This window comes from Pan paniscus, chromosome 9 (assembly GCF_029289425.2).
Source record: "Pan paniscus chromosome 9, NHGRI_mPanPan1-v2.0_pri, whole genome shotgun sequence".
Classification (NCBI taxonomy): Eukaryota; Metazoa; Chordata; class Mammalia; order Primates; family Hominidae; genus Pan; species Pan paniscus.
In genome coordinates this window covers 68,653,982-68,664,901 of record NC_073258.2, presented here as the reverse complement: position 1 = coordinate 68,664,901, position 10,920 = coordinate 68,653,982, and the positions used below count along the sequence as shown (strand labels likewise).

At 59.1% G+C, this 10,920-nt stretch overlaps 2 protein-coding genes across 4 annotated transcripts; one reads left to right on the top strand and one right to left on the bottom strand.

Moving 5' to 3' along the window:
• Window positions 1–62: 62 nt before the first annotated feature.
• Window positions 63–2,446, top strand: PTPRCAP (protein tyrosine phosphatase receptor type C associated protein). Of its 2 annotated transcripts, none has more exons than XM_003828729.5 (2): window positions 63–353; window positions 1,609–2,446. In XM_003828729.5, the coding sequence occupies exons 1-2, from the start codon at window positions 93–95 to the stop codon at window positions 2,224–2,226; spliced, it is 879 nt and encodes a 292-aa protein (XP_003828777.4). In that variant the 5' UTR covers window positions 63–92; the 3' UTR covers window positions 2,227–2,446. The 2 variants fall into 2 exon arrangements, with proteins under 2 accessions (XP_003828777.4, XP_008952413.1); XM_008954165.4 differs by having other exon boundaries at window positions 63–910.
• A 111-nt stretch (window positions 2,447–2,557) lies between these two features.
• Window positions 2,558–9,527, bottom strand: RPS6KB2 (ribosomal protein S6 kinase B2). Of its 2 annotated transcripts, none has more exons than XM_008954164.4 (15): window positions 9,334–9,527; window positions 8,935–9,044; window positions 8,717–8,837; window positions 8,362–8,430; window positions 6,443–6,590; window positions 5,303–5,360; window positions 5,123–5,223; window positions 4,918–5,008; window positions 4,744–4,834; window positions 4,513–4,620; window positions 3,903–3,965; window positions 3,684–3,761; window positions 3,475–3,582; window positions 3,265–3,377; window positions 2,558–2,970 (listed from the first exon to the last, which is right to left on the bottom strand). In XM_008954164.4, exons 1-15 carry the CDS (start codon window positions 9,409–9,411, stop codon window positions 2,790–2,792), a joined length of 1,518 nt encoding a protein of 505 aa, XP_008952412.2. In that variant the 5' UTR covers window positions 9,412–9,527; the 3' UTR covers window positions 2,558–2,789. The 2 variants fall into 2 exon arrangements, with proteins under 2 accessions (XP_008952412.2, XP_003828769.2); XM_003828721.4 differs by having other exon boundaries at window positions 8,935–8,975.
• Window positions 9,528–10,920: the final 1,393 nt, after the last annotated feature.

Sequence of the window (10,920 nt, the reverse complement as noted above, 5' to 3'; positions counted from 1 at the left end):
GTGCAGAAGGTCTGGGGGCAGTGAGCAGCCCCACAGGCATTGCTCCCCTGGATTGTCAGGCAGGGAAACTGAGGCAGAAGACCTGAGAACACATGCAAGGCTGCATCCAGCTTCAAGTTGGTGCTGCTGCTTCCTTGGAGGACAGGCCCGGCAGCCCAGCCTCCTCCAGAGAGACTGGGGAGGGTCTGGTGTGGACCAGGGGTCCTGCAGCAGGGAGGGGCAGGTGGGGTATGTGGGCAGGAAGCGGAAGCCTGGGCCACCCTTCACTGCAGACAAGCACTGAGCTCACTTCTCGCTCGACACAGCCAGAGCTGGAGGTGGGTGCCCGGCACGGAGGGGCCTGCGGACCAATGGTGAGCCTCGGAGCCCCCCGGGTTCTTGGGATGGGGGCCACAGGCAGTCGGGGCTAGAATATCTGGGCCTGTGGAGCTAAGGAGGGCCCCACATTGGCCCCAGGGAAGAGGTGAGACCTAAGAGGAGTATGGCAGAGGCTGAACCTTTCTCTCACCTGAGCTGGGCTCCCTGGGACTCCAGGCCTGGCCCCCGGCACCCCATACCGGACCAGGCCCCTGTCAGGAGCCCTGGGAAGGCCCTTACCTGGTCTTCCTGTGAGCGGGAACTTGCATTCCTGGAGCCTGGGCGGACAGCCTGGGGTGGTGGGGGAAGCTGGCTGCACCTCAGCACCCCTCCCCCGACACCCCCCACCTAGCCTGTTCCGACCGCAGACTTCCTCTGGCAGCTGCGCCCGCCTACCCCAGCCCCCGGCCCTGCACGCCTGTGGCCCTCAGGGACTGGGAGTGGAACGGAAACCCTGCCGCTGGGGCAGCCCCGTGGTGGGGAGGGAGGAAGAGGGGCCTCACGGACCCCCGTTTGGGACCTGGCCAAGCAGAAGATGAGCAGTTGCCTCTGGGTGCGTCCAGGCCCCTCCATCCCCCATCCCAGGCCTCAGGGAGAGCCAGCCCTGACACCAGCTAGCAACCTCCTTCCCTCCCTCCCATCTCCTCTCCCACCCACCCAGGCAGCCTAGACACATTTAATCCATACTTATTGAGCACCTACTAACATGCTTGACCCAAAAAGCCCCCGTCTCCTAGCAGCTTATTGTGGGGGGTAGATAAGAAAATAGACATAAAAAATGAGTACAGTTATCTCCTGCGTTAGGTGACATGGAAGGAAAAAGGCGCTGAGTGCTGGGGGGTGCTGGGGTGGGCTGCAGTGATAGACATCAGGGTAGAGGTTAAGGTCAGGTTCAGCCTCACTGGGGTGACGTTTGAGCACGGTGAGCAGGCCATGCAGCCCGGGGGAGGGGAGGATGGGAGGAGGTGGAGCTTTCCGGGCAGAGGGAACAGCCAGTGCGAAGGCCCCAGGCAGGTGGCTTAATGCAGCGGTTGGGGGAGGTGAGTGGTAGGGAGGAGGCTGGAGGGATGGGGGCTGATCTCACAGGGCCAGAGCCTGGTTGACCAAATAAGGCCTTGGCCTTTTCTGCTTGGCTGTCCCAAGAGGATCCCAAAGAGAAAAAAAGGAAAGTGGTCTTGGTCACCCAGCCTGCCCCACACCAGGCCCCACCCCAGGTGCTGAGCCCTCTGAGCCCCTGCCTGTCTCCCACAGGCTCTGCCCTGCACCTTAGGGCTCGGGATGCTGCTGGCCCTGCCAGGGGCCTTGGGCTCGGGTGGCAGCGCAGAGGACAGCGTGGGCTCCAGCTCTGTCACCATTGTCCTGCTGCTGCTGCTGCTCCTACTGCTGGCCACTGGCCTGGCACTGGCCTGGCGCCGCCTCAGCCGTGACTCAGGGGGCTACTACCACCCGGCCCGCCTAGGTGCCGCGCTGTGGGGCCGCACGCGGCGCCTGCTCTGGGCCAGCCCCCCAGGTCGCTGGCTGCAGGCCCGAGCTGAGCTGGGGTCCACAGACAATGACCTTGAGCGACAGGAGGATGAGCAGGACGCAGACTATGACCACGTCGCGGATGGTGGCCTGCAGGCTGACCCCGGGGAAGGCGAGCAGCAATGTGGAGAGGCGTCCAGCCCAGAGCAGGTCCCCGTGCGGGCTGAGGAAGCCAGAGACAGTGACACGGAGGGCGACCTGGTCCTCGGCTCCCCAGGACCAGCGAGCGCAGGGGGCAGTGCTGAGGCCCTGCTGAGTGACCTGCACGCCTTTGCTGGCAGCGCAGCCTGGGATGACAGCGCCAGGGCAGCTGGGGGCCAGGGCCTCCATGTCACCGCACTGTAGAGGCCGGTCTTGGTGTCCCATCCCTGTCACAGCCGCTCATTCCCCGTGCCTCTGCTTCCCAAGATGCCATGGCTGGACTGGACCCCCAGCCCACATGACCATGCCTCAGACTGTCACCCCTCACCAGTTCCCAAGTCCATGTGTACCCCGCTCACCACGGGAACAGCCCCCCCCACCCACAGGCATCAGGCAACCATTTGAAATAAAACTCCTTCAGCCTGTGGCCCTGTGGTCCTACAGAGACCCCTCCCTCCTGGACCAGGGGCTCCTCCTGGCACAATCCAACCCAACCCTGCCCCTAGGCATGCAGCACAAAGAGCCAGGTCAGCGCCATGATTCAGCCCTTTAATCTTCCACGGGAGCAGCTGAGTGCGGGGCGTGGCGGGCGGCCCTCCGTGCCCATGATTCAGGGGCACAGCTGCCCCAGCAGACACACACTTTCATACGCACTCACACCCCACCCCCAGACACACCCCCAGGTCTCTGGAACTGGCCCAGGGTCCTGCTGCTCTCACAGCCGCAGGGACAGGGCTCAAGGGCTACCCTCACCCCCACCCAGCTTCCTAGCGCCCTGGACGCCCACGGCCCCTCTTGGACTTCTTGGTCCCTGAGGGGGGACGGATGGGGAGAGGGGCGGTGGTCGAGGGCGGTGGCGGTGGCAGGACTGGAGGTAGAGGTAGCTCCGTGGGCTCCGGCAGGCTGGGGCTGGGTCGAAACCCCTCAAAAGGGGAGAACTTGAGGGGGCTGCAGGGGAAACCAAGGCAGAATAAGAGCCTCCTAGGCCCTGCCAGAGGCTCCCAGCACTCGATCAGGGAAGGCAGCCTTTCCCACCTGCCCAGGCACACAGGCCGCGGGCTCCACAAACTCCCATCCAGGCAGCCTGGCCACAAGGGGTGTAGGAACTGAGGTCCCCATGATAGACACAGCAACCGAAGCCAACACTGGCTGACAGACGTGGCCAAGGCACCCAAGGCTGGAGCTGGCATCCTGCCCACTAGCGTCCCTAACCCAGCCACACACCCCCACGTCCCTCAGTACCTGATGGGGGCCCGGGGGCTACTGTTGAGGCGCCTGGGTGAGCGCAGCTTGGGCTGGAAGGAGAAGCCCTCCTTGATGCTGTCCAGGACAGATGGCGCCACGTATGTGAAGCCCTGGGGGGCGGAGGCAGGGCCATGCGACACTCAGTGCCTGCCATCCTTAGTCACGATCCGTGCCCTGGTCCCACAGGCCTCAGACCCCCGCACTCACCAGGAAGGCCTGGTTGGCACTCTCGCTGAGGGCTGTGTCATCAGGACTGTCCACCGGCGTCTGCCGTGTGAAGCGGGTATCAAACTGGCTCACGTCCTCCTCTGACTGCTGTGGGCCGACCAGAGTGGGGAGGGGTCAGAGGGCACCAAGATGCAGGTTCTCCACTTGCCACCCGCCACCGGCCACCGGCCACCAGCCCTGCTGCTCACCAGACAGGGCCTGAAAGGGGGGTCCACACGCCAGGCCAGAAGGTCGTCCCAATTCATGTGCCGGAAAAAGGGATGTCTCTGTAGGTAGAGAATGCCCCAAACCCACTAACAGCTCACCCTGCTTGCCCCCCTGGTCACTCCCTCTGCCCTGGGGCCCTGCCCCCATTCCCGGCACCCTTGGAGACTCAGCCCTACCCCTGGTGGTGGTCCCAAACCCACCTGCACATCAGCAGCATCCCCTGGGCCACCCCCAATCCGCTGGCTGGGATTCCGTTTCAGAAACTGCAGGACCAGGAGAGAGGGTGAGGGCCTGGGCAGGTACTGCTCATGTGTCCCCGGGTCCCAGGGCTAGCTGGAGTAGGGGTCAGGTGACATGGGAGAGAATGCTTTTGGGTGTGGCTCCCACCTATGGATACCCTCAGGGCTTTCAAGGTTTGGTCAATGGAGCCACCTTCTCCACAAAGGCTTTGCAGAGGCTCCTGGGCCCTGGCATTGCCCCAGGGCGCGTTGGTGAGGCGACAACTCCCCATGTGGCTGTCCGGCCTCCCCCTAACACCTCCGATGCTCGCCTTTGACGGAAGTGTGGCCAGCTCATCACAAGCGTGTCACTGGTTAGGACTCAGCCTAAGGACTGGGCCAGGGCAGCAGCTGGTCTGTGACAGGGCTGAGACCTGGGCTCAATCCCTGACTTCAAGGGAGGGGCTCCTTTCACTCCCAGAGGCAAACTGCACAGGCCGGGGTGGCCCTGGCTTCCCCACAGCCCAGAGAGACTCAGGAACACACGCAGAATGGCTGGCAGGGCCCCGGAGAAGAGAGAAGGGAGCTGCACCTTTTTGACAAGGTCCCGGGCATCTGGGGTAAGGTAGGGGGGCAGCGCCAGCTTGCCCTTGATGATCTTATCCATGGTTTTCTTCCGGTTCTCTGCGGTGAAGGGCGGCTGGAGGAGGAGGAAGGTGAGAGGAGCCTTGTGGGCCTCCCACCAGGCCCTGCCCTTGCCCCAGGAAGGGGGCTACTCCCACCTCTGCCCCTGCCCCTCCTCCTCCCCGGGGGCTGGACTTGCCGATCCAGTGAGCATGTCGTACATCAGGGCCCCCAGGCTCCACCAGTCCACAGCCCGGTTGTGGCCACTGCGCACCAGAATCTCAGGGGCCCTGGGGTCCAGGTGGAACTGTCAGTCAGGCCGTGCCCCTTCGGGCTGTCCTCCCGACCCCTGGGCCAGCCAGGTGCCACTTACATGTACTCAATGGTGCCGCAGAAGGTGTGAGTGACGGCGCCCTCATGGATAGACTCCTTGCAGAGTCCAAAGTCGGTCAGTTTGATGTGGCCTAAGGAAGGGTGTTGGAGAGGCGTGACCAGGGCCCCACCCCACCCACAGAGGTCCTCAGCCCTCCCCACAGATTGCAGACCCCGCCTGCAGCTGCCCGCACACACATGCGCACCCTGGCTGCTGAGCATGATGTTCTCGGGCTTGAGGTCCCGGTAGATGATGCCCTGGGAGTGGAGATGGCCCAGGGCCAGCGTGATCTCAGCCAGGTAGAAGCTGCAGAAACAAGACAGGGTGAAGGCGGGAGTAGGGCAGGGACCTGGCAGCCTCAGGAAAGCGGAGGATTAACACCCACCAGGCCGTATCTTCCAGGAAGATGCCCTCTCGCTCCAGATGCGTGAAGAGCTCGCCACCTGCCACACAAACACGTCAGCAACCACGTGCTGGGTCCAAGCCCCTTTGTGCTTTCTGAGTCTTTATTTCTTCTTGGGGAAAGAGGGGCTCATAATTCCCGCCCTACCTGCCTCACAGAGCTGCCGTGGGGATTCAATTCAATTCAGCAAACATCTACCGACGCCTACTCGGTGCCTGGCCCTGTGCTGGGTGAAGCTGGGGACAGGATGAAGAGACCCAGCCACTGCCCTCAGGACGCTCAGTCTACTGGGGAGACAGACATGTACACAACGGCTCTAATACGCCAGGCCCAGGCCACAGCTCCAAGAGCTTAGCCCAAAAGATCTCGCAGAGAAGACGGGGAAGACAGAGTGAATCCCAACATAACAGAACAGAGAAAGCGTGGTTTGCTGGGACTTTAAGGGGATGCTGAGATGGACGGAGCGAATGCAGAGCATGGAGGCAGAAGCTCGCAGGGTTCATCTGGCCCAAACGAGGGAAAGGCAGGTCAAGACTGCTCACAGCCTGCAGGGGACAGCCGGCCTAGGGGCAAGGCTTGATGTGGACAGCCAGCCGCAGGACTCTGAATAGAAGGGCTGGGAGCAGCCCCAGGCTCTATGACCTCAGCAGTCGGCAGAGGAGACACTAGAAAGCAGGTGAGCAGGAGGCCTCAGCCCAGTTAGAAAAGTGCTCTGGTCACCCCACCAGGCCCCTGAGAGTGGACGGATGGAGGAGGACGCTACAGAGAATGAACCAGTTGGGCTGGGGACCTGACAGGATGCAGGGCACACGGGAGAGAAGAACAAGACAGGGAGGGGAGTAGGAAGAGACCCAACCATCCTCTGGACTTCTATCCAAATTCGCACCATGCCCATCCACCCCAACACACGTGAGGGACACAGTAGGTGCTGGACAGACGTTTGCTGAATGAATGAATGATGGGACGGATGCACGGATGGATGGATGGATGGGTAGGACAGAGTGGGGGCCCCCTAGCCAACCCCCACAGACTCATCTCTCAAGAGCTTCCCCCCAGAGCTTCCTTTGCTGGCTCGCTGCCCCCCCCCACCCCCAGCACCCCTGCCTGGGCCCGCACTCATACCACTGAGGCACTCAAGGATGAGGTAGAGTTTGCCACCAGTCTGGAAGGCATAGGCCAGTTCCACAATAAAGGGGTGCTTCACTGACTCTAGAATGTTCCGCTCAGCCCGTGTGTGTGCTGTGTCCTTGGCATTGCGCACAATTTTGGCCTGGAGATACAGGAATTGGTTAGAAACTGAGGCATCCAGGCTGGGCGCAGTGGCTCACACCTGTAATCCCAGCACTCTAGGAGGCCAAGGCAGGCGGATTACCTGAGGTCAGGAATTTGAGACCAGCCTGGCCAACATGGTGAAACCCCATCTCTACTAAAAATAGAAAAATTAGCTGGGTATGATGGTACACGCCTGTAATCCCAGCTACTCAGGAGGCTGAGGCAGGAGAATCGCTTGAACCCAGGGGCAGAGGTTGCAGTGAGCTGAGATCACGCCACTGCACTCCAGCCTGGGTGACAGAGCGAGACACTATCTCAAAAAAAAAAAAAAAAAAAATGGGGGCAACCAGAGCTCCTCAGACCATCCATCTGTTTGTTACCTGCTGCATCCTCTGTCACTGCATTGTATTTCTCCATAATTCTGCTGCTGTCAGCCACCATCATTTTCGGGGATGGGTTTATCCTCTAACACAGGGTTTCTCAACCTCGGCACTACTGACACCTGGGACCAGGTCATTCTTTGTTGTGGGAGGCTGCCCTGCGCATCGTGGGATGTTCAGCAGCATCCCTGGTCTCCACCCACCGGGTGCCAGTAACACTCCCCTCTTGCCTTGACAATCAAAAATGTGTCCATGCCAGGCGCAGTGGATCACACCTGTAATCCCAGCACTTTGGGAGGTTGAGGCAGGCGAATCACCTGAGGTCAGGAGTTCAAGACCAGCCTGACCAACATGGTGAAACCCTGCCTCCACTAAAAAGTACAAAAACTAGGCCAGGCACAGTGGTTCATGGCTGTAATCCCAGCACTTTGGGAGGCCAAGGTGAGCAGATAGCCTGAGGTCAGGAGTTCAAGACCAGCCTGACCAACATGACAAAAACCCATCTCTACTAAAAATACAAAAAAAAAAATTAGCCAGGAGTGGTGGTTCATGCCTGTAATCCCAGCTACTCGGGAGGCTGAGGCAGGAGAATCACTTCACCCTGGGAGGTGGAGGTTGCCAGTGAGCCGAGATCGCACCACTGCACTCCAGCCTGAGTGACAGAGTGAGACTCCATCTCAAAATAAGTAGGTAAACAAATAAAAATACAAAGATTAGCCAGGTGTGGTGGCACAAGCCTGTAGTCCCAACTACTCAGGAGGCTGAGGTAAGAGAATTACCTGAACCCGGGAGGCAGAGGTTGCAGTGAGCAGAGAGTGCACTACTGCACTCCAGTCTGGGGAACAAAGCAAGACTCCATCCAAAAAAAAAAAAAGCTAGGGACGGTGGCTCATGCCTGTAATCCCAGCTCCCAGCACGTTGGAGGCCAAGGCGGGCAGATCACCTGAGATTAGGAGTTAGAGACCAGCCAGGCGAAACCCCACCTCTACAAAAAAGTACAAAAATTAGCTGGGTGTGGTGGCAAGCGCCTGTAATCCCAGCTACTCCGGAGTCTAAGGCACGAGAATCGCTTGAACCTGGGAGACAGAGGTGGCAGTGAGCCAAAATCGTGTCACTGCACTCCAGCCTGGGTGACAGAGCAAGACTCCGTCTTAAAAAAAAATAAAATAAAATAGTGTCCAGACACTGTTGTCAAATGTCTGCTGGGAGTCAAAATTGCCCCCATTGAGAATTACTGCAAGACAATACACATCACAACAGACAATAAACCAGCAAACGCCAAAGTCAGGGATCCTCCTCCACTGTGTTCCCTGCTGTCTTCCCAAAGCCTGGTACAGCATGTTGGGAATGGCAGCCACACAGTATTCGTTGGCTGAACGAGTGACTCACCTTCCTTAGGACTTTCATGGCATATATTTTGCCCAAGTTGGTGCCTTGCACCTTTCGCACCTGGAACACCTGTAGGGCAGGGGAGACAGGATCAACTTCCCTCTCCACATCCTATCTTCAAGAAGCCCCACCCTGAAGCTCTGGCTTTGGGATCAGGAGGCCTAGGCCCTGCCAAGGGTGGGGCAGTGAAGATTTCAAGTCCGATTGGAGAGGATTTGGCCTTCCCTCCTTTATGTTTCTGGCTCTGAATCCCATTAGAGGCCCTGCTGATTCACAAGTCTAATTTGTTTTGAGAACCCTTTGCTGCCTCCAGATGGAGGCTGTAAGGCCAGGAGGAGGGTGCGCCCGCCCCTACCTTGCCATAGCCCCCCTTGCCCAGCACACGCAGCAGCTCAAAGCAGTGGGGCCCGATGCGCTCTGGGCCAAGGTTCACGCTGGTCTCAGTCAGCTCCACCTCTTCATAGTGTCCCACAGGCCTACGGACACAAGGAGTTAATGAGGACAAGGCTCCAGTGCTCCCCAGTTCCCCTTCCCCACTCCATTCCCCCCTCCCCCAACACGACCCTCACTCACTCTAGGCCAGCTGCCCTCAACTCGGCAAGGGGACACGCGTCCTGTGAGAAACCGAGGGGTAAGAGCCAAGGAAGGTGCCAGGATACCTCCTCGCTCCCGTTCAGGTTGGACTGCGTGGCCCAGGAGAGAAGGGTGTCAGGGATGGCAGCTAGCAGGGGATGGGTAAGAATTGGGAAGAAACCGAAGGCAGGAAAGGGAGAATCGGGAGAAAAGGCTGGGGTTCTGGAAGAGAGGTCGGGGTGAGGGTGGGATCAGAGCTTAATAGAGACCGGGATCTGAGAAGGATCTGGGTCTGCAAAGGGTCGGAGCCCGCTCTGGGCGTGCGGAGCCGCCGCTCCGGCCTCGGCTGGGTGACAGGATCGGCTCCAGGATCCAGTCGCGCCAGGGCAGGGCACTCACCGCGGGGCTGAGCTCTGGCTCGCCCTCGCCCTCGCTGCCTTCCTCCGTCTCCAAATCCAAATCAAACACGGCCGCCATGGCGGCGCCGGCCCCGCGGGCCCGTCGGCCCGTACCTGGCCGCGCACTGACTGACAGTCCCGGACCTAAACATCATCTCTCCGCGACGGCAGCCGCGCGCGCCGGTGACGCAAGGGATCTTACTCCCCCTCCGGAAAATCGCTTAGCCTGGTGGGGAACAAAGATGGCGTCCGTCGCAAGGCCTCTCGGGAATTGTAGTCCTAGAGTGGCGAGGCGCCTAGCCTTCAGCCTGCAGAATCCTTTCCGCAGGACCCTCGGTCTTCCCAGCAAGGCTTTCTGGGAGCCCGTTTTGGTTCTACGGTGTTTTGAGTTTGGATGGAGCAGGGTCGGAAGTGTATGCAGGTGTGAATGTAAATGCAATCCCCAGCCCTGTTGGAGACGGGTACTGCCAGGCCGGCTGTGTGATGAAAGGCAGGTCGCGTTGCTTTCGGTTCACTCCAGAAAGGGAGGCGGCTGCAGCAGGGTCTCCTCAAAGTGCCTCTGGCTCGAGGACCCTGCAAATCGGAGCATTTACTGAGTGGCCAGCTCACTGCCAGGCTATGTTGCCAGGTTCCCGCCTTAAATAGGGTTTTGGGGGTCAGTGATAGACCTGTAAATATGGGATTTTGTTGGCGTTTACTCCCTTCTTAATTTAAGCACATTTAGGCACCTGGTACAGAATAGACACTTCAAAAAACGTTGTTGAGGCCGGACACGATGCCTCACGCCTGTAATCGTAGCACTTTGGGAAGCCAAGTTGGGAGGATCACTTGAGGCCAGGAGTTCAAGGTTACAGTGAGCTATGATGGTGCCACTGCACTCCACGCTGGGTGACAGAGTGAGATCCTGTCTCAAAACAACAAACAGGCCGGAGGCGGTGGCTCACACCTGTAATCTCAACACTTTCGGAGGCCGAGGTGGGTGGATCACTTGAGGTCAGAAGTTGGAGACCAGCCTGGCCAACATGATGAAACTCTGCTTCTACTATAAATACTAAAATTAGACGGGTGTGGTGGCGCGCACCTGTACTCCCAGATACTCGGGAGGTTGAGGCAGGAGAATCGCTTGAACTCGGGCGATAGAGGTTGCAGTGAGCCAAGATTGCACCACTGCGCTCCAGGCTGGGCGACAGAGTGAGACCAAGTCTCAAACAAATAAAACCCGAAAACCTGGCCGGTCACGGTGGCTCACACCTGTAATCCCAGCACTTTGGGAGGCTGAGCCAGGCGGATCACCTGAGGTCGGGAGTTCAGGACCAGCCTGACCAACATGGAGAAACCTCTACTAAAAACACAAAATTAGCTGGGCATGGTGGTGCATGCCTGTAATCCCAGCTACTCAGGAAGGCTGAGGCAGGCGAATCACTTGAACCTGGGAAGCGGAGGTTGCGGTGAGCCAAGATCATGCCATTGTACTCCAGCCTGGGCAACAAGAGCGAAACTCCATCTTAAAAAAAAAAAAAAAAAAAAAAAACTTTATGTTTTTTTTTTCTTTGTTTAGTTTAGTTTTTCAGACAGGATCTTACTCTGT

Coding starts and splice junctions, on each gene's coding strand:
- RPS6KB2 (XM_008954164.4), bottom strand. CDS start 9,411: ATGGCGGCCGTGTTTGATTTGGATTTGGAGACGGAGGAAGGCAGCGAG. Junction 4,621..4,743: donor ACGACATGCTCACTGGATCG/GCAAGTCCAGCC, acceptor CTCCTCCTCCAG/CCGCCCTTCACCGCAGAGAA. Junction 3,762..3,902: donor GGGATGCTGCTGATGTGCAG/GTGGGTTTGGGA, acceptor CTCTACCTACAG/AGACATCCCTTTTTCCGGCA.
- PTPRCAP (XM_003828729.5), top strand. CDS start 93: ATGCAAGGCTGCATCCAGCTTCAAGTTGGTGCTGCTGCTTCCTTGGAG. Junction 354..1,608: donor GAGGGGCCTGCGGACCAATG/GTGAGCCTCGGA, acceptor TGTCTCCCACAG/GCTCTGCCCTGCACCTTAGG.